The sequence below is a fragment of the Dicentrarchus labrax genome, unplaced genomic scaffold, assembly GCF_905237075.1.
Source record: "Dicentrarchus labrax unplaced genomic scaffold, dlabrax2021, whole genome shotgun sequence".
Lineage (NCBI taxonomy): Eukaryota > Metazoa > Chordata > Actinopteri > Moronidae > Dicentrarchus > Dicentrarchus labrax.
This window is the reverse complement of record NW_026136702.1, coordinates 16,920,014-16,943,244: the sequence shown is the minus strand read 5'-3', so window position 1 is coordinate 16,943,244 and position 23,231 is coordinate 16,920,014. Positions and strand designations below refer to the sequence as shown.

The window sequence follows — 23,231 nt, the reverse complement described above, 5'->3', positions numbered from 1 at the left end:
AAGTCCACTCGTGTCATTTGTGAAGTAGGAGCAGATAGTATCGATTCAGCGTCTGAAGCTTGTTCCACATCGTCAACCGGCTGTGCAGCAGAATCTTGTTCCACAGCTTCTGTCAGTTCAGCAGAGAGTGCGTTTTGCATTGATGAGGCAGCAGCTGTGTCCTGATCTTGAGAGAGGGGCACCATTGGGGCTGGAATATGTGATGCAGATGGGTACTGTGCCATCCTAGTTGGACTGGGACACATGTTAATCCTCCCTAGATGGGGAAGGCTACTGTACTGAGGCATATCTGCAGCATATTGGTGTGAGCGATATGTGGGTTGAGTATAGGCAAACTGAGGGTGAGGAGTTAGCCTCACATTGTCCATTTCAGCTTGCAGCTCTCTCATTTGGTGTCTCATAGTCTGCCAGCGTGCCTCTAAGCACTTAAGTCTATCATCTGGGCTCTCGTAGGACTGATATGTGGGCACTGGATATGGAAGGAGTCCTCCCATGTTGGGTGCTGCTACATATGTTGTTGTCATCGGTGACACTGTCCTTGTCATGGTGGGATGAAGGGGTTGGAACGGGTAGCTGAGCTCGTAGTCTTCCAGATGTCCGGGAATGCGTCGCACCCTGCTAGGACGGGGACTCGGTGGCTGCTGCCCATCGTAATAGCCTCTGCTTGTAGCCATGGCGCAGCTTGTGTACATCCGGCTCGAAGGACCACTTGTAGAATATATTTGGATGCTGGCGTACACAGTCTGGCCTTAGTTTCCGGTAAGAAAAACTGCAGCTACTCCAGAGAATTATGTTTTCCTTCTTTATTAATTCCTCACATGAACAACGTACAGGATGTGTCTTGTTGTGGTTTCCTGAATTACACAAAATAAATAAACAGCAAATATATTATTATTTTAACGAAATAAAGCAATAAGACTGTGAACTAAACAGATACACAGTACTATGCAGTAAAATAACATGAGGTCGGAATGACACTCCGTAATAGCCGCACGTGGGCGCCTCAGACCACATCATTACACTGTCATACACAACAACTGTACTAAACGTAAATGTCGTCGGGTGCAGAGCCCGTACGCAATATTAAACACACAATGAAATAGTATTATATGTCTAGAACATATATATTAGGGAATTCAAACATATTAACCAGACTCTGGTAATATATCTAATGTACAAAAAACCGTGTGTGCGTCAGTACTTTTACAACATAGCAGCTAACATAACAATAAACAGTGAATATAAACTTACTCTGCACTCACGCACAACGGACACAAGTTATTTGGCTCTGCTCAACGCTCTCGTAACAGAGAAGGAGGTGTGCAGCACGCGACGGGTAACTTAGCTACCGTCGGGACGGTTCTGACGTTCCTTCGGGACAACTCGGGTCCTTCCGGTTGCGATCGGCTCTTCCCGTACACGGCAGAGCAGGGAAGTTTGCACAGCTACCTTTCATTTTAAGTACGTATGAAACCTTTCTTCTAATCCAAAGACTTTCCAGTTTTTTGAATTGCTAACGCTAAAGAGAGACTGAGACAACTGAGATGTGAATTTGGTAAAATGGGCTTCATTTCAACATCCAAAAGGATGGATGGAGCAGGATGTATGGATCGGGCAGTACAGCCAATCATAATGTGTTAATGTATCATATCATCTCTGAACGCAGGGCCCTAAGCAGATCTGGTACCTGGTACCGGGACTGAATACTGTATTCCCCTTGTTCCCTGTCATCAAACTGGCCTCCGTTGGTCTTGCAGGCTCATTGACTTGCAGAGCACAGTTCAGGAAACTCTTGAATCTCTTAATTTTATTCATTTTTTATTTGAGGTGATGTAGCTGACGTTGCCATTTTTTAAACATTTGTATGTGAGAAAAAGTTAACTACAGCTAAACTTATGGGTGTCACAGAATTGAGTAATCGCCCTCTAAAATGACTGACTCAGTGTGAGTAAAACGTCCAATGACTTTAGTCTTTATGTCTCCTCATGATAGCAAAACAGCACTTTTAACTTAACTGATGCTCACTGTATTTAATAGGGCAGAACCAGACGCAAACACACATGCAGTGCACATGTATGCTACAAGAGCATCTCCACCTCCGCCTTTTATTACTTTGCCTTTACAGTATATTAAAGGTTTGGGTCCAGCCTCCCTCCTGATGAGGTATCTTTTATGGCAGCTGATTGCTGAGACTGCAGCAGGCTGAAAAGCCATTAGCTCTTCCCTGCCCTGGGGCCTCTGAAAGGAGATATTACCTCCCAATCAACAACATCAGGCTTTCATTAGCCCTGACACACTCAACATTTAAACAGAACTGTGTGTGTGTGTGTGTGCGTGCGTGCGTGCGTGTGCGCGCGTGTGCAACTGCCAATACCACATCCAATACAAATCCAAAATGAATAGCTCACTTTAAGCAGCCTGAAGAGTGCAGACCAGTATTTTACCAGCAAGTACAATTATACAAGGACAGTTTTTTATTCTCTACTGGTGATCATTTGTGGCTGCTCGCTTATATCATACTGTTATTTTGTCTACTTTGACTTTATTGTCTGATTTGTCTGAAGCAGAAAACCATCTCTTCTTTAATGTTCTTTAAAGATCTGATGAATATAACATGTCTCCTACTTCACTGTAAAGTCCATTCTCAGTGTATATGCACTGGTTTCAAGTTTCTACATCACACTTGTATAAGTTGCATACACAAGTCATAGTCGCAGGCCCTGCCCACTTCAATGAGCACAGAGAAACTTTACACTTTCAGCAGATGAATGTGAAGCTCAAACATCCATATGAACAAGAAAAAAAACCAACATATTGTGGGGGGACATTTAAAAAGATTTAAATGCAGGACCTGCATATGCATAGGAGAGTTTTTACATTTTTATATCTGTATTTTTGCTTAAGTAATGGATCTGAGTACTTCCACCACTGATTATTGTGTAGAGGAGGCAAAGAGACCAGTTCAGACAAAGACATGCAGAGGACAGAAAAGGCACAACATTCAAATAAATGGCACAACTTCTGTAGAGTGAAGTCTCTGTTGGCTTGCTCCGGTTTTACCTGTCTGGCAGCAGGCTGGAAGCTCGATTCATAATCGGAGGAGTTGAGGAGCCACAGCGGGGAAACTATCTCTACGACCCGGATAGCTCGGTCCAGTAAGTTGTACAGCCCCACTGAGAGAGGAACATGGGATGTACCATTGTCTAAGAAGGAGATGTCTTCTGGGATGTTTTCCACAAGCACTACTCTGTGGAAAACAAAAAACCCCAAAAAGCATCATTAGGCTAAGCCATAGAGCCCTGTTAATGAAAACATGCAAAATAAATTTATGTAATGTCCATGGTCTTTCACAAAGCAATTATCTGTTTGCATTAGTAGCAGAATTATTATGAGCTTGGGTGCCACTGAAATGAGATTTTATTCCTTCTTATCACTACTCCGTGACAAATTTGCTAACAGCACCCTTTTTCCTATTTCTCTGGATCGTTAGCTTAATGAGAGTTATCAAGATTTCAAGGCCACATAGATTTCATCAAGCATCATTAGATCTTGTACAGGTTGGCTCTTGCAGGGGCTGAGAATAATTGAAGATTTATGTGCAGAATTGTCAGCAATGCAGATTCAATTACACCTAGCCAGGGAAAAGTGACTCATTTTGGCTGTATTCTTGTTGGTTTCTCATATACACTACTCCTTGTGCTATCACATGGGGCATTTTAATGTAATCATCAGCAGTCTGAGGGTATATATTGTAGTTGCAGCAAGCAGCATATAATGAAATCATATACAGAGGTAATGCCTATTTACTGTATGTCAGATTCAGTGGATTGCATAGATTATTAGAATAACTTTATCTTTAAGATTATCTGCTTAGGTTTCAGTACAGTGAGGTATTTCTCTTTATCATAAACCTGTATCACCAAGATGAAAGTTTAGTGATGGGGAAAATGTTCTCTGTGATAGCTGTTTTGCATTATAATGTTTTGTATATATCACTGTGAATATCCCTGCACTTCCTGCCACGGTGTAATGTCAAGTTGTTTGGCTAACCATGACTCTGAGCTCTCCCTAATGAATCTCCAGTTCCCATTTTATCCTACCGAGGATGCCTGAAAAAGACAGGGGCATTAGCACTGGAGTCAACCGATTGAATTAGCCGTGGAAGCTCCAGATCTGCAGCCGCACGGAACCAGGCTATTACCAAGCTCCGATGCTCACCACACTCTTCCTGTATCTGGCTTTGATATCGATTTCTGCCTACAAGGATGGGGTGGTTAGGGAGGGTGAACAGCTCAGATATACAATCTGTATTCCATTTGAGGGAATGAGTTTTATAGGAAAAGTTATGGTAAATATACTTTTATACTTTTATACTATAATATACTTTTTGTTTAGTTTGGTGGGCCAATAGGCAGAGCACAGAGTTGAAAGGTATGTATGTATGACAAACTGCCTGTACTGTGCTCATAACAAGGAAAGTGTGCATGGTAGGAGTGAAGCAGGATATGCCAAATTGTGTCTTTACTGAATGTGCAATTAAAGTTGGTCATACTAACAAGTCATGTGCTGCAAACCTGATAAAATCTATAAAACATGTAAAATGAAATAACTAATTTATTTCATCTCTAAATAATGATGCATCAGAATACCTCAGCTTAAACAGAAACTGAACATGCTAAGCTTAATCAGTTCTGCCCTATTTCATTTGCTTGTATTGGATTGTGTTTTCCTATTATTTTGTCCACAACTTCTAAATTATATATTGTTAAATTAGATTCAAGGCCTGTTGAAAGGTGGGCAAATCTAATATTCACTCTGTTTTTAGCTCTGTTTTTGGTCTCCACCAAGTCCTCAGGGAAATATCTGGCTATTTAGGTCCACTATGTTCACCAGCCTAGCTAGTTGCCAATTTGCCAATTTTGCTGCTGCTGAAAATGAAGTGCAGCAAAAATAAATGTAAACAGTAAAGCTGCAGGCCAACAAAAGAAAACAATGAGCTGAAAGACACAAAAAGTTGAGTCAGGTCTTAATTCTTTGTGGTTTTGTCACCACGAGTGAACCTTAAAGTCATATTGACTTGTCATTTTTTTTGTAGTCGTTTTGTACTAATTGTTATGCGTTACGTTATTTTTAAGAAAATTATCTTTTCTTTCTTTTTTTAATTTATGCTTGTAAAAACACAGTGGTGTCTGTGATGGCGGACTCCCTGGCGAGTACTCAGTGATACCAACTGGATCTTAACACTCGGACTAGTCAAAGCACAGGGTCAACCTAAGTGTGACAGCTATGGGGTCTAGCAAGTGCTTCCCTCAAGGGCACACTATTGAGAGCATGTGCTGCAGGTGATAATGTACTGGCATCACATTGAGAGGCAAGTTGCCAGCTCACAGCTTGAAAATGTATTCCTGGCTAAAGTAAAGCTCAGTCAGGTTTTGGAAAGGTGCCAAGGGTCAAGCTGTAGGACTCCCACCCTCTGATCACAACATGCTGATTTCTCCTCATGGAAATTACAATATGTTTAGTGAAGCAGAGTTTAGGAGAGTTACATGTAAATGTGGCTCATATGTTACTGTTGGGTTTATTTCAGTGGATACTTTCCATTTGTTAGTCACTGTTTGAGGACTGAAGACTGAGAGAGAGAAAATGAAACTAAGAGTGTAAAAAGGCACGAAAAAACCAATATAGCCAGTTGTGATGAAATCACAGAGAAGATTAACATTTACATCACACAGTGTTGAGACTTCTTTGTTCTGAAAAGACAGCAAAATCTAGGACAGCTACAGTAAATAACTCACAATGAGGAAATAAAAGGATGGAAAACAGATGGAAGAGGAGGAGAATTAATCTTATTCTGAAAGAAATCCTCTCAGTCCACCCTAATGGCTGTGAGGTATGATGAATGGTGAGTCTGAGTAGTTTAAACAGCCAGACAGGCTTTGGTATTACAAGTGGAGGAGGCAGAGAGGCAGCCGATTCTGCCTGCAAGGGATTCATCGATTTATGCAGTCTGTTCCGTCCACTACTGGTCCCCTTCATTGTAACCCATCTGCGCACTCGTGGGTGTTATTCAGCCCCAGCAGCCAATACCTAAGTACTGTAAACTTGTGTGTGCTTACATGAGACAGAGAGAGAGTTTGTGTGTGTGTCTTTGAAAGTAAAATCCCTCACTCTCTCAATGATAATAGATTCCCATATTCACGCCTAGTGTGTTAGGTGAGCACAGTTGGAGCTTTATTCTCTCAACTTCCCCTACTGACATTTCCAAAAAGCAGAGCATGCGAACATATTCCACACCATTACAGAGCTGTCAGGGCTGAGGCAAGTTCAGATAGTAAAGACACAGTAAACATCATATAAAAATCACTACAGCATATAATAATGCCAATTACATGCAAATGCTTGTGACGCTGTGTGTCTGCTGTAGCACACTCAGAGTAACAGCATGGGATCATGCTGAGAATCATGGTGTGCCAGAGTGAGCTCCTGACAGATCTGATATAAATTATCCACCCTCTCATGTGCTGCCCTGAGCTCTGGGTGTACAGCAGCAAGGACATTAATATGGGTATCACAAGAGCTGCTGCTGTTCTACTGGCTGCACGATGTTTATTTTAAAGGTAAATGTTACAGCAGGGATCTTTTGTTTTATGCTGATTCGGGTGGCCCCTGTGGACAAAATCAGTAGAGTTTCCACTGCCTTGCTTTGTCTGATTTCCATGGGTATCTGACCAAATCTGACCTGGTGGCAGGTGGTTACAGTCCATGGTCTTAAACAGATATTTTTTTTACTCATTTTAATACGGTGGCCGACAAGGGCAAACGCTACAAACGGCAAAACGCTACAAACACGGGAATGATACAAATCCTAAAATGCACAAACACATAAAACAAATCCAACAGAAAAACGCAGCAACAGAAAAATGCTGCAATCACAGAAACGAAGCAGAAGCAAAAACTTACAAAACCACAAAACAAATGCCAAAGATAAATGCAGCAAATACCAAAAACACACAAAACCCGAAAACAACTGCCAGAGAGAAATACTGCAAATTCGCTCCACAAAACGGAAGTGCGCCAGGCCACTAGGGGGACCTGACCTGAGGGATGGACCAGTCCTGTGGGACCAGACCCGAAAGACAAGAAGAAGAAGAAGAAGAAGAAGAAGAAGAAGAAGAAAGAAGGCTAAGTTTTGGAGAGGAGAGTAAAAAGGCACGTTTTCCTTTATGTCTTTTTTTAAACACTTAGCCATAATCTTTTATAATATTATAATTATATTATAAAAGTATAACATAATTATAATATTATATAATATAATAATAATAATATATTTTTTATAATAATTTAATATTATAGAAGAATATTATAATAATTATAATATTCTTTTATAATATTAAATAATATAATTATAATATTATAATATTATAAAAGATTACGGCTAAGTGTAAAATAAAGGAAAACATACCTTTTTACTCTCCTCTCCAAAACTTAGCCAACTTTCTTCTTCTTCTTCTTCTTCTTCTTCTTCTTCTTCTTCATGTCTTTCGGGTCTGGTCCCACAGGACTGGTCCATCCCTCAGGTCGGGTCCCCCTAGTGGCCTGGCGCACTTCGGTTTTGGAGTTGTTTTGTGGGTTTGTAAGTTTGTGCTTCTGCCTCGTTTCTGTGATTGCAGCATTTTTCTGTTGCTGCGTTTTCTGTTGCATTTGTTTTATGTGTTTGTGTGTTTTTGGATTTGCATCATTCCAGTGTTTGCAGCGTTTTGCCGTTTGCGGCGCGTTTGCCCTTGTCAGCCACCGTATTTTAAACTGCCCGAATGCTATAAACTCTGAAACACATCTCCCAGCAACCACTTCACTCATTACTTAAAGAAACATTAAGCAACTGTTTACCTTAAACCTTATCTTAACCTTTCAAAATTAAAACGATGTTGCTGGTACACTAGTAAGGTCAGTGGTGCCTCTGTTATTCCCTCTCCGGCCCCGAACATCTGGCACATCATCACACACCACCAACCCTGCCACTGATTTTAGTGAAACTGCATCATGTTTTATCTAGGAAATGTTTTCTGGTTTTTCCTCTGATGTCCTCTGGCTGCTCTCCTCAACACTCTGTGATTTATGAGTTTCCTGATGGACAGAGTTTTACTTGTTGCTAAAGTAAGGGAACCGCTAGTTAGCTCAGTTAGCTGTGCTGCCGGGGCTGGGAGCTCAGAGTACTGGGAAAGTGTCAGTATCTGTGCGCCAAGAGTGCATGCTGTCGGCCCCCCGGGGGAAGTATTTCTGATTCTGATTCTGATTCTGTTTACACTGCAGGAGGATGAGGTTTTCTGATTTCCGATTATTATTTTAAAAGCACAGCAGACCAATCGGGAAAATTAATAAATAAAAATGGAGGAGCAAGCATAGCTGTAACGATGACACCGAAGCTTGTGCGACGCTGTACCTGGTTCTACACTGTAGATGACAAAATTGCTTTTAAATCTAAGGACTCACCTGCTAAGCAAGGGGCAGAAGAAGCTCTAGAGACATATAGTGCAGTTGTATGACACCACATGGAAAATTAATATACAAACTAATCTGGGTAAGACACTCTTTGACCACTGATAGACATCGCTGGTCACTGGAATATGTAACAATCACAACACTGTATCTCAGAATTAGTTCAAATTCATTCAAGAACCACCCTGCCATTTTGAAGATACTGATGGAAGGAAGGAGCATGTACAGTGTTTTAAAATGTTGTATCCTGAAGCAGCCGACTGTTCAGTAGGTGCTAAAAGCTACACAAAATTGATGTGGCACGTCTAGTTCTCCAAGACTTATTTCTGCCCTTCACAACAAGGCAACTGTAGATCAATACTAACCTGCTTATCTGCTGCCTGACACCAGGCAATTACACATGTACATCAGGGATACATCAGACTGTCATTTACTAATTTTACATACATACATAGGCCGCCTGATGGCGCTCGGCTGCGGCAGCTCCACTCTCGCCTATTTTTTCCGCACGCGGTTCACAGCGAAAAAAGTGACAGGGAAAAGGATCTGTTCATAGTCATATTAACAATATACCAGCAACATATACACCTTTCACTACAGTTTCAATGTCTGTATCTGTAGAATATGTCACAGACATGTATAAAATGTTATAGATTAAAAGCTCTCTGGCATTTCTGTGGACAGATTCCATTCACATGTTAACAAGGCTTTTATTGTACTACATTTAGGGCAAAGGCAAACCCAGTATAGACAGATAGGACTGGCAGCAGCGTTTCCGCAGCAGCCACACATCTGACATGCTGTCAGTGTAATCAGTATGCGCGTGAACCAGACGCAGCTATCAAGCGCTGCTCAGGTCGGCAGTGTGAACCAGGTGTAAGAGGAATCATGTTTTACTGCAATTACAGCCAAAGTTGTTCATCCAGAGAGGGAAAAATTGAAATCAAATTAATTATGTGTTTGATATAGTTGCAGCAACCCATCTCCGGTCTCCTGTCCCTGAGATGCAAGAATTATTATGCATTATGCAGACAAAAACAGATTAAAGGGAAATCTACATAACAAAACAACCAGCTGTGTGTGACATGTCTAAATTGCAACATCGCAAACAAAAAAACTGCTGAGTCATTATATGGGCTGTTAAGGCTCAAAAAGAGTAGGTGTTTTTTACTGTGAAAAGAGAGTAATGGCTGCAAAGAAAAGGCAAGATAGAGGACCAGTCTGCTGTATTTATATAATTCAGTAGAAATAGTCTCAGATTTCATTTGTAAGTCAATTACTGGACCATTTTTGGTGTAAGAAATGGCAGTGACTGAAAAGGGCATTACATGCATTTCCTTTGATGAATTACAAGTACCTTTAGGAATTTAGGTGAGCATGGGTAAGCCTCTGTGCACCCCATTATAAATGTGTCAGCCTCACAGTAATCTATCACTTTTGTACTGCAACTTGCTTTGAGCAAAACACTTCATGAAATCATTTATTATGTTACACTTGCACACCTCATGGGTCTTTCAAATGATACATGTCACAGTAAAACTTTATCATTGTACCTATGGGGTCTAAATAACAGTGCATACTTGGAGAAATGACAGCACATATTTCTGAAATTTGTTTGGAATTAAGTCTTGAACTGACAAGCCCTCCATCATCACAGACAGCAAGCCAATAACAGTTGATGAACCTATTCATCTCTCTCTCCTTCCAACCCCAAATCTACCCTGATATCCTCTTCTTCTTCTCCCTCCATCTGGTTCATGCTCGCTTCCCATCATCCTCCTCCTCAGCCTTGTATTTATCTCTCATTATACCCCCAAGCTTTAGGGGTCCTTCAGAGCAGGAGTCCAATTCAGCTTTTCAAGTTGGGATTACACTTTCAGCCTTGAGTGGAAGAGAGGGATGCCTGGTCGAGTTTCCTGAAAGGTTGTTAAATGGCTGATTTGGGGAAGAGAAGGGAGAGAGTAGATGGACACAGACATAATGAATGAGAGAGAGAGAGAGAGAGAGAGAGAGAGAGAGAGAGAGAGAGAGAGAGAGAGAGAGAGAAGCATTCAAGGCTTAATGGTAAATTGGATGATAAGAGTCTAAAGGAGGAGAACCAGTAGGAAGCGGAGCAGAGAGGACAGGGACTGCTGTATCAGAGAAAACGACTGCTGATCAGCCACTTTCATTCTGGACCTCTGCTGCTGCAGTGGGTTTCAGGCTTTTTTTTCTGGGGATCCATATTCTTAAAAATTAAACAGACAGTAGAAACTTGCTTAAGTAGCGAGCCTGGTAATCATTCCAGGCCAGCAGGCAGGTAGCATTTTTTACTTTATCACATATATTTGAGACAACAGAATACTCTGTTTAAATGAATGCAAGCAATGCTGTGGCGTGTGCAGCCCCTACACTGCAGTTTACATCTTGTGCCAGAAAGTTAGACCTGCTGGACTGCAACATGACACAGGCTGGGATTGCTTTATAGTTCGGTTTTTGAGCTGAAACCAATCAAATTCAACCAGAGTGTACAACAATAGAAGCTGGTAGGATAAGTGAAAAGTTCAAATTAGTACTCTGAGTATAATTTATATGTGATTTCAGCATAGTTTACTATCTACTACTATATACTACTATAATTCAAGAAACCGATTTATCAGTGAGTTGCTTGTTTGAGTTAAACAGTTCCCAAATATTATAAACTTAGTTTTTCCATAAATGTAGAGTTCATGTATTAGAATCCAACCAGCTCTTTGATATATTCAATTATTTTCCCATCATATCCAGAAGATCAAAATGTTTGCCAGCAATATAAACAACAATGGCTCCAGCACTGAGCCCTAGGGAACCCCCAAAATAATTTTCAGTAGTTGTGATATGAAGTCATTTATTTGGACATTAACCATCTTAACCAGGAGAGTGCTACCCTTCTGCAAGTCTATATCTTTGTAATTCTTTTACAATAATAAGTGGTGGTCAACAGAGCTGAATACTTGAAATAGTAATACCCCTATTGCATATTCTTTATTTCCTGTTATTTCCAAAAACTGCAAGCAAAGTTCTCTAAATCCCTGTAGCTGAAATAAATAAAAGTTATTATTATAGCTGTATATATAGTTCATTATGTTTTGTGACAAATCCATCTTGTCTCTTATAGAACATTTCTGGTACTTTTGAGAACTGTGGAAGTCTGAAATTTGAGAGTACATATACATAATGAAAATACATTAAACTGTGGTGTAGTGCTTCAAATTCATGGATATGTGACTGAAAATGAACTGGATTGGATTTCATGTCTCACCTGTACCTGAAGCAAGATACCTTTGTTTTAACACAGGTCTACAGAACTTGTAACCATTAACCAATGTTAGGAACCACTCACAATGAATTGTGTGCTTGTGGTTCTGTAGTTCTCACCTGCAGTTCTTGCTACAGTTGTCCTCTGTGATCCCGTCTTCATCTTCGCCCCAAATGTCCACAGCTGAGAAAATTAACGCCACCAGTATGGCAAAGCAGCACACCAAGGCAAAGATCACAATGCATTTCTGCTGAGACTGCAAGAGAGAGAAGGAGAACAAAATTGATTTCCACATTGTATTTTCTACTCTTCGCCACTACTGTGAAAACAAGGCCAAAGTTTCCCAACCTTGGCTCCCATTAGCTGCCTGCTCTGGCTGATTTAATGCACAGCTCAGCAGGTCATAACATGAGGGGAATTTAACACAAACATGTAGAAGGTCTACGTATGACCTCACAAGTCCGGGCTTTCATATGAAGAACATGAGGCAGGTTTCATGAGAAAAAAGGAAAGAGGGAATACAAAGAGAGCTAAGAAAAAGAGAACAAAACAATCAATAGAAACAAACAAAAAAAATGACACTTTTGGCTTATTTTCAACATTGCATATTTGGATAAAGTATCAAATGATCCCATATGGTTGAGTAGGAGGTAAAGGTCGTTTTCTATAGGGGCTCTGAGGGTGTGAAGGATGCTCATTCACAGCTATTACTCATCCACCAGCAGAGTTTAACTAATAAAATGAAATACTATCAACATTTTTGTTTTGTAATTAAAGGTGACATATTAAGCTCCTAAGCTCTTTATTGAGAAAAGAAAACTAGCAAGTTATACTATTTACTAACATACTATATTGTAGCCTCACTTGTTTAATGTATTTATTCACTGTCTATTTGTTCAACATTAAAGTGGCTGTTTATAGGATAGTACGGAAGATAAATTGATTCAAGAGAGATTTGAGCTAATTACACAGGAGGTAAATTCTACTATAATTATGTATTTGTTTGCAGATTTAAAGGTTGCTGTCCAAACAACGTTTTGTGGCTTGCAGCATCAATTAAGACATATCAAAACTGATATCAGAGCTTCTTCTACGGTCTGCACAAATCTGAAATCAAAAGGTGGTTTTGGCTCATGTATTGGCTACCAATTATATGAAAGAAAATGCTATATCTGTGACTCATCAGTCATACAAGCCCTCTGGGTGCAAAATTACTCTCCAATATCCATTATTCTTGACAGGAGGGGTGAAAGTGTTCCTGCTTCCTACTATAACTAGTTCCAAGGGGATTTGTGGACCTTTGGAAGACACACTCAATAAAGTTATAAATAAGATATCACAACTGCAGGTTACAGCAGATAAATAAAAGGGTTTTCTGCACTTAAAGCAGTTTTAAATGTACCAAATGTAAAAACATATGAGCTTCAGAAGCTTTACCAGTTCAGAGATTCCTTCATTATAAGTCTGACTATAGAAATCTTATCTTGCATGTGCTTCATTCAATACCTCTTATGCCTTATGCTTAATTTAACACATTTCCACTGTATGATCTCTAACACTGAACATCTGTGCCTGTAGCAGGTTCATTTCATTTCATCTTTATGTAATTGACTCTGTGTGGCGCGGTCTAACCTGCAGCGTCAGCTTAGGTCATTTACATGTTTGTGGAGCTCTGGTGGTGATGTGAAGGCTCTGTTAGAAGGATTTTATTTTCACACAAGCTTGCAAACTGAAAATAGGACAGACCTTTTCACCAACCCGTCTCCTGGAATTTAATTTCAATTTTGAAGGCGGTGTAATTGCTACCAGCAAATATGTTCAGTCAGAGACATTTCATAAACGTTTCCCCGTTACGTTGATAAAATAATAATTTGTGAGGAACTATGGTCCCAAGGAACTATGTGGAATCTTTTGTGAGAGTTGTTTTCACAGCATACAGTACATTTTGACTTGTCATAACAGGAAGGACACAGTTGTAACTAATAACATTAATTATGTCTCTTCTCTATTTATTTGTCCCACTAAGCCTTGTCAGTGAGCCAGCATGTGAAATACCAGAGCCCAGAAACAGGTACACATAAATGGAATTTATTTTATTATTTATTTATTTTATTATTTATCACAATTGTTAATATTGTTAAATAAATACAAATGTGTTTTCCTTCTATGACATGTCAAATGTCTGCAGTGAACAAAATATCTATTAAACATCTCTGCTGGAATTGAGACCTGTGTATTGATGACTACAGGATACTATTCATTATTATACTATACAAGTCCATAAATATATAAGCTTTCACAATGTTTAGGCCATAACACAACCTATTGTTCCTATTTTAATATGTGAACAGTGTATCATTGTCTCATTATTAATGTTTTATATCATTATATTACATTTACATTTTTATCAAACTGGATCTGAAACTCTTTAACACAGTATAGTGAGTGTATCTATTGCAGCCTCAGGGTATCGTCACTCATGCTTTATATAAAGTGAGATTCATATGTACAGTTGATTTGACCCAGTTACGGGCAAATGCCCCAACTATTTGTAAAACAGTAACAAATGTATCCCGATCCCTTTGAAACCCGCCAGAAGAGCCAAAACTAATTATCCTTGAATGCAGCAGATCATTAGCACAGCCAGCCAAACTCCACTCATCGTCCTCAGAGATAAATTTCATATCATACACCATCGACCTCTGTGAGCTGCACGAACACAAAGCCTTTGCTATTTTACTGTGTTTATTGTAGCTCAACGCATTCATTCCCATAGTAAATGAATCTACCAGCCAGTCAATGGAGGGCCCCCAGTGGACCAAAGAGACACTGGCAGGGATATTTAGCTTCACACACTCATCCTCGCATAACAATATGTCTGAGCTGATGTCTGACACGGGAATAGTGTTTTCTATTTCCTGGCAATGCTGCTTGGTGGATTATTATACTTAATTCTTATGTGCAGCCACATTCACTCCTTCAACTCGTTCACTCTCAATCCTCTGTGTCTCGTACTGGTGCAAAAGCGATCCACGGACCTGCTGATTGGAAAAATGTAGGTGAAGGAAAAAAGGAACATTCATCTCTACCTCTAAACATCTGCTGCTAAAGAACCTGAGGCACCTAATAAAAGCCAACTCAGCAAACACTCACAGGGTAAATGAAGGTTAAATCCAATCTGTCACTCATCTGCTGGACCTTATACCGGGTGTACTAATAAAAGCAAGTGTGGAGGAAAGTCTATCTGCAGGAGACTGCATGCATCTCATATTTCCTACCAGCTGCTGCATTCACATGTGGGCGGATGTGTATGTGCATCATGGCAGATATATGAAGAGGTCAGACTCAAAGTGTACACTAGGAACGGTGCTACCTGACACTGGTGTACGGCTACAGGATCAATACACCTTCAATAACAGGAAGTAGTTGCCTCACAGTAATTGTTTAAAAGTACAATGTTAAAGGCACATCAAATTATGTGCATGGCTAGATGCCACTAGGGTTTTCAATTTGGGTGAAATGACCCTTAAAGAATTCATTTCTGGGGTAGATTATGGTAAAACACTGCTGCCCATCCTTCCCATATTGCTGCTTCACTGAAAACTGAGCACCGACACATCCAGTCAGTACCATCACTAAAGCAATAACTCTAAATATCTGAATCCCATTCGACTCTTTTTCTAATGTACACAAACTCTTGGTTTCTTTTGTGTCAGTGCTTTCAGGAGCCTTTTTTGCTGTTTACAGTTAATTGCAGTGACATATTCTAGACAATGCCAGTCTTCTACCAGAAGCGGAGATAGTTTTGTGTGACTTGCAAAAACACAGTGATGAATAACATGATTGAGTGAGATTGCTCGGCGGCTGTTTTAAAAAGCTCCCCATAGTCCATCTAAAAATGGGCTGTGCAAGGTGGATGGCACAGAGCCAGACTCTCTCTCTCTCTCTCTCTCTCTCTCTCTCTCTCTCTCTCTCTCTCTCTCTCACACACACATGGTGCCTTCTTTGCACACATGCGGACAGAGGTGAAGGCCAGGCCAGAAAGTGTGTTTATATCAGAGGCAGAACTTTTACTGCCCTTCTCTCTGCAACTCTCTGCCAAATCTGTAAATTGTTTCAGGTCTGCCCTTTGCCATCTGTTGACGGACTGGCACATTTAACTCATCTACAGGTGAGATGGAAAGAGACATGCTTTACAGAGTTTGAGAACAGTGGGGTTATTGTTTAAAGTAGGCTCTTTTTTTCGAATGTCCTAGTTTTTCTGTGCTGCTATGTCACCATTTAGCATGCTGAAGCAAAGCTGAAGGACATTGGAAATATTGCAGTGACAGTTTGTGAACACGATGCAGAAGTCATATGGCCCCTGCAGCTTTGGAAGCACATTTAAGGAAATTGTAAGTGCGCCTACAGAGAAGCAGAATGAGTTTCTCCACAGTACAGCCTGAGAAAAGTGTCAGGGGCCCAATTATCCTCTTATGAGTGTTTCCTCCTTGTCAAGGCATGGTGAGAACAAGGAGCCCTGCTGCTCAGAGAGAAGGTGAAGTTTACACCACACCAACATCACAACACCAGTCTGGATGAACTATGAACAACATATCCTAGTCTAATTTGTCTTCTTGCGCTTGGAGCGCTGCAGATGTTGGGTGGATGGTAGGAGGATGGTTAGAGTACAAGATCACTACAAGCCTGGTGGCAGGATGAGTTTTGCTGGAATTACAACAGACAGTCTTGTTTTTAGTGGACCCAGTTTCCCTCCATGCACACAGATATTTGTGGGAAAAAGAAGAGAGGAAAAGAGGAAGGGAAGAGAAGAGGTAGCTGAGATGGAATACATATACATCTACGAACCAACACTAAACATGTTGCTCCAAGACCTTTTTTTAAAAATAATTCATATGTTTGTTCACTGCTGGTGACTTAAAGCTTACATATAACACACAGTAGTCCTGTGGAAGAGCAGGCACCAAGAGGCTGAATACAGGGGTGAAGTACCCTACATTTCATTCATGCACCTCCTCATATAAATGTGATTAATTGTTATCAGGTGATCAATATTCCACCCCTATGTCACATGATGACACCTTGGCTAGCTTCGAAGATAAGATAGTAAGTGCACCTTTGAATTTGGATGCCCAGACCATCATGTTACGGACGCTGGTGATTTTGTCCAGAGCATCAAGGACTCGAAAAACTAGTATACTTTGATGTCAGTACCATTAACCAGCATTCCCAACGAGGGAAGAGGTAAAGATTGTTTGACAGCAGCCAACACAGGACCTCAGACAAGATAAAACCAAACTACTTTAATCAGATCATCTGGCTGCTGGCTGGGCCTTGACACCACTTATGTCATGCACAAAGGAATTTTTAACCTCCATCTCCCCCTCTGCAACTGAACTGCACGATGAAAATTTTGAGCTGATTGCCCTGACAATTGCTTCTACCCCACCTGAGTCCGGATATAGGAACATGTACACCATAATACACTGCTCTAACACTGACAGATTCATCCATCACAACAACAATAAAGACCAACAAATGCCGTTCACTAGTATACATGAAGGGAGGGCAAGCTGCTGTTCTTAGACACCTGAGTCGGTATCAGCTTCTCTTAAAATCCCAGTGAAACGGCAGCTTGAGCATGTTATAGGAAGATAAAAGAGAGGGATTTTTATATAAAAATAGATAAAAAGTATTTTTGGACACATATTTGGCATGTAAAAAAACCCCAAAACTAATAATTAACACAGGGACGCAGAATTAGAACTTGGAAAATATATTTTTCATTTCACTGTCTTTAAGTCCAAACTCAGCCTTTGTATCAGAAGACGAAACAAATGTTTACTCAAAATAAATAAACATATTTAACATGCAATTGTGCATCATTTTACATGATAGGGGGAAATCATTTTACACACATCATTCCAATTTATGTATGAGGTGGCAAAAAAATCACCAGAACACATAAAAACAACCAACCTGTCCAGATGTGTTCAGATAACAAGTCTCTGTACTCTCTAGACTCTTGAATTGTTGTGTGTATATTGACAAACCTCTGCTTGGTACTGTTACCTTGTCATCCCTCTCTCTATCACAGTTTTACCCTCTTTGATGCATCCACTCACAGTTTAATCCCATTTGTGATGAGCAAAGTGTCCTATGAGAAAAAACACATGTCCTGTTTTTGGCTCATCCTGCAAGCGATAGCAGATGGTTAACACAGCTGCTGGAAACCTGACGACAGGCAATCACGCTTATAGTGACAGTATGCACCCAATACGTCCTCACCTTGTTGATAGGCATGAAAATAGATAATTCATTGTTGATGAACTGTTAGCTTTGTGGTGTGAAGGTGATAAATGTGTTATAGATAGAGACTCGAACACTTCACTGTTTCTCATGCTGTGACAGAGAAGGACAAACAATACAAATGGATGGAAAAATAAAAACAATGTGAATTAGAGTTTCAGATAATGTTAAATAGGGTTTATAATATATAATATATATAAATAATATGATTTACTTCCAAACAATTACCATTGCAGACATCTTATTGACAACAATAAGAGCCCAAAGTGAATATACAGTAGAAAATCCTCCCTAAAGCACTGATCCTGTGGATAGTGAGCCAAACATAGATGGTGTGATGTCACAATAAGATATTTCTAGCACAACTACAATTGTCCTCTGATGGAGAAAACCTTTCATCTGTCCAAAACATCAGCAGTAGATGTCAGATTTTGGTGTCAGTCCATCAGTATCAGAGAACAATAACTCCTTTATTGGCTCTCCTTTTTTTTGACACCTTTCAACAGTCACACAGGGAGATATTCATCTCACAAGAAGCACTGATACTAAATGCAACTCAATGCATTAAAGCTACAAGACACCTTGCAGTTTTAAGAAGGATGTGGTTACAATCAAGTGTCACAGTGTGTATATAGAGGTACTGTGTACCATGGGCTCCGTTAGTCTTACAAACCAACAAAAAACAAGCATTAGCTACTGGCAACCCCAGTTTTAAGGCAAATGCTTGACAAAACAATGATTGACCCATATCAAAGAATTCTATTTAATTTATTGATGAGGTCAAGACAAGTTGGGTTTGTATGTGATGCAAGGGGTTAATGTCAGTCCCCAATACCTACGTCATAGGTTTTGATTGATAATTCAGCTTCAGATTTCACCTGGCATCACAAAGGAGGAAACACAAGCAGCCCATTCTGGCCCATCACAGGTCTTACCATTGCTATATGTATAGCTGTATAGTTGCCATAGCCTCAGTGTGTAGTAAGTGAAGTGAAGCCTTGGATATTGTCGTGTAAAATACCGTGGGCCTCCACAGATAACAGAAGAATGTCTTTGTCCTGCGTGGCTGCACACACTGTCCTGTGCTGGCAGTTGCTGAGGGAGAACTGATCTGCATATGGTCCATCCATTACATGCAGAGAGACATTTCGATGGGGAATACAGTGGTATTGTGAGGCTGACATGCTTTTTTGTATTGTTTGCATTGTAAATAATAAATAAAAACAAAACTGTGTTCGAAAGAGCAGCTGCCTCTGTTTTATTCCTTTTTGTTCCTGAAGCCTGGTGTATATAAGTTTTTCCCTCACAGGGGGATTTTAATAAGTTCCCAAAATATGCAAAACCCTCCCCGCTCCACCAGAGCTGGTCAGCAGGACCCGTTTCCACCCATCCATGTTGAAAACGAAAAGCTCAGCAAGCACCACAACAGCTTTTTCAGTCTTCGCACTGGACGCAAAATATGTGATGGCGTAGTTTTTGGCTCGCGCTGGAGACATTACGGCAGGCATAAAGCAAGCTTCACACGTCAACCATGCTTTTCATCCATATGAATATTTGCCTCAATTTACTCTAATTGAACCTTACAGAATGTACAAATTCAAGCACAATATTACACTAAAATCAAAAATTACAAGTACCCCATCATACCAAATTTAAAAATACTCAAGGGAAACATGGGAGTCTGAGATGCAGCTCACAAAGTGTTATTTTTGTACATTGCAGTGCATGTACTGTTGTAAAAACATAGGCAAGAGTTTGTACTTTCACATGATGTATAATGTTCACACTGCTGCTGATCTTGACCAGCTATACATGTCTCCTCCACATAAAGGCAGCACTATTCATATGAAAGTGTCATCCTTCTATTCAACATGTCTGTTCTTCAGTGAAGGAATCTGTTGGAGGAGTTGCTGAGGAAAAGGATGATGAAAATGATGAAACACACTCCACACTCGCAGCTCCTAGCTGCCTGGGGCAACTGCAGTCTTGTCTTTTGCAAAAAAGTCCACCATTAACTAATTTATCACAATCAAGCAACACTCACATAAAGTTAAATTATTATAATAAGACTAAGCCAAGCATATCTGAATGTAATAAGCACTGCAGCAAAGCGGATAAACGTGAAAAAAATCAAAAATTCAAATGCTGGTCTCACATTGTAGTGTATAAAATGACAATATGTTTTATCATGCTCAAAAATTATTGTAATATGGGGGGTTACACCGCAGAATTAATTTACGTGTTTATGTAGCTGTTTTGGTGTTTCGATGTAGACGGTGAACTTTGAAAACGCAGCCTGTAAATGCTGGGACAGAAAAAGAAAAAGTAAACCTTATCTTCAGACTTCCTCACCGGTCGAAGCAAGCTGTACAACATCCAAAGCTGAGCTCACATCTCTGAGTTCAAGGCTACCACTGAGGAAACAGATGAAATCAATCATCCATTATCCTTCAGTAATGTGGTATATCCTGGGTTTGAGTCTTGTCTCCTCTCTCATTCATCTGTCACACAGAATAAATAAAAATAACAGCAATAATCACCAAACTAGGTTAGAGTTACACATTATCCTAATATGGCTGCTAAAGTTTAAGCATTTACATTTCTACACATATACAGATAATCAGTAGCTATACTGTATGTGTTTGTGTTTCCTTGCTTGCCGTGTGCAGTAGCTTTTGAATGCAATATCACATGCTCTGCAAATGTGCGCTGAGGAGGCAAGTTTCTTTGTGTGTGTGTGTGTGTGTGTGTGTGTGTGTGTGTGTCTTTATGCTTGGAGCATAAACTAAGTTCATTTCCAATAAACTGTCTGGTTTATTTCTCTCTCACTTGCCATTTCTCTAGCTCTGTGTAATGAGCCAGACTTCATAAAGTTATGCTCATCATTATACTGCGTTTACTGCCCGAGTCGGTGTCTGTGTCCCGTCTCCACAGTGTATTTATGTCTCGGTTTCTCCTCTCCCTTTTTAATATATTCACTCTATCCTTATCATTCCAGGTATCCCAAATAAAAAGAGACTATACGCTCCGAGAAAACATGTTCCTGTTCCATTTATTAAGTCCTCTATCAGTTTTTTCGCTTTATGGTGTAAATTTAGTTAGAGGCGATGGATACCATTCGCATCTTGTAAATATGAAGCCACAACCAAAAGCTAGTTAGTTTAGCTTGGCATAAAGACTGGAAACAGGTGGAAACAACTACCCTGGCTCTCCAAAGGTAACACAATCTTACCAGCAACTCTAAAGCCCACTAATTAAAAAAACTGAGGGTTATGGGCCTGAGTGTGTCTTGGTATTTCCCAAAATGTTGAACTATTCCTTTCACCTCACAACAGAAAATGTGGTGGGTTTAGTCATGTTAGAGACTCTCCTCATCACTTACAACCTCATCATTTGCAACCACCACCACTGTTGATATGAATGCTGAAGTCAAGATGGAAGTGCATGCGGATGCTGTTACTCTACAGCAGACTTTCATTTGCTATATCACAGTGTATAAGTCAATACAGTAGCTCAACCTGTTACCATTCTTTTGCTGCAGTACTTTACATGCAAGTGGTAAATCCAGCATCAGGCTTCAAAGTATCTCTTCAGACAGCTATGACCGAAATCAACTATGATCTCTATTCAGGTGACAAACTTGCTTCTCTAGCCTCAGGTATTTTCAAGTTACTGCTTTTGTGGAGCGATATTTCGTCCTTACTTTGGTCTTGACCTGGCCAAAAGCTATACTTCTTATAATCAGTCCTGAGACCCTGTCTGGCTGTAGAATGGGTTAAAAGAGTCTGATCCTCATCAGGTGTCATATGTGTCATAAGTCATTTTTACTGTATGTGATCAAGGTGACACTGGTGTATTACTCTGTGGGGAGAGGATTGTCCCTGTAAAATTAATCAAAGCTGAAATTAAGCATGTTAAATGCCTTCCCCTTGATTAGAAAGCATTCAACGTAGAAATGTTTACATAATATGTAGGTTACTCGAGAAGATGTTGTGGTTTAAAATGAAAGACTGAGCATGCAACATGTTGGTCACTATGCTTTAGAAAGCCAGAGTATGCACACAGGTGATGGACATAGAAAGCAAAGCAGACTGACAGGAGAGTGGCAGCTGAAAAGCACTTAACTGAAATGACAATGGTGCACAATAGCAAATGCATTTGTGAATTTCTGTGCATACTGTTTTTATATGCACAGTATATAAGTACGTATATGAGTTATGGCCCCTCTTCTACACATCTTAAGCTCATGTTGAAAGAAAACTATAAGCCAAGAGTAAGGTACACTGAATTAATTTGTTTGGGCTGCAGATAATATTGTGAATTTGAGTTTACATGCAAGGCTGGGTTATAAGCTGGAAGTATTATTGATTAGCATTAGGGCTTTGTGGGCTGATAAGCAATGTGTGTTCAGAATTTCAGAGGCAGCACGACTGGATACATGGTCAATTTAGAGATGCGATTAGATGTGAATTCGCTCTGGTGCACAAATTTGCAAGCTTGAGCAAAGTATACACTCTTATCCCAGGGCTTTATGAATCTGCCTACAGAGTGTAAACTGTGGGAAATAACAGAAAGAATTTCTTTCTGAAGAGTTCAGTTGCAGGCTGAGACTCAGTCAAATAAAAACAGAATACACAGCACAGTGTTTGGTGAAATATGTCCTCTGCATTTAATTTTACGTACATACGTGCTCAGCAATGGATGTATGCAAGAACCAATGTCTGAAAATTACATTGGATATTTTGGGAGAATGAACACAGACGAATGGACCAGTGGGCAAATTTGTGTGAATGATGCAAGGGGAAAATTCACTTCACTGTCTATCTGAACACACCTTTAGTGATTACCATGAACAATTCACAGGCTACTGACAGTGTTAACGGTCAGCATTAATGGTCATTTTGAGTCAGTTAAGCCTATACAGGTGTAGTTAAGGTAGAGCAACCATAGCAGTTTGTTTAATGTTGTTTTACAGCACCTGTAAAAGACTTTCTATGCATTTTTGATTTTATATTGTCTTAAAGCTTATGTACTGCATACTAGAGTTAGAACACTAATATAGCAGCAAATACTCCCTATGTGTATGTTGTTCTCCAAGCTGATTTCTATAATGTTGTCAGACACTTCGAATAACAATCTGAGACTCTCA

The 23,231-nt window shown here is 40.0% G+C and overlaps 1 protein-coding gene across 2 annotated transcripts in view; it reads right to left on the bottom strand.

Moving 5' to 3' along the window:
- LOC127373371 (inactive phospholipase D5-like) overlaps positions 1-23,231 on the bottom strand; it is a 70,837-nt gene that overhangs the window by 16,244 nt on the left and 31,362 nt on the right. For both annotated transcript variants that reach the window (XM_051417793.1, XM_051417801.1), the window contains exons 2-3: positions 11,893-12,029; positions 3,061-3,247 (exon numbers count right to left, since the gene is read on the bottom strand). In XM_051417793.1, the coding sequence (XP_051273753.1) occupies positions 3,061-3,247; positions 11,893-12,029 (324 nt within the window). The remainder of the gene's footprint in view (positions 1-3,060; positions 3,248-11,892; positions 12,030-23,231) is intronic.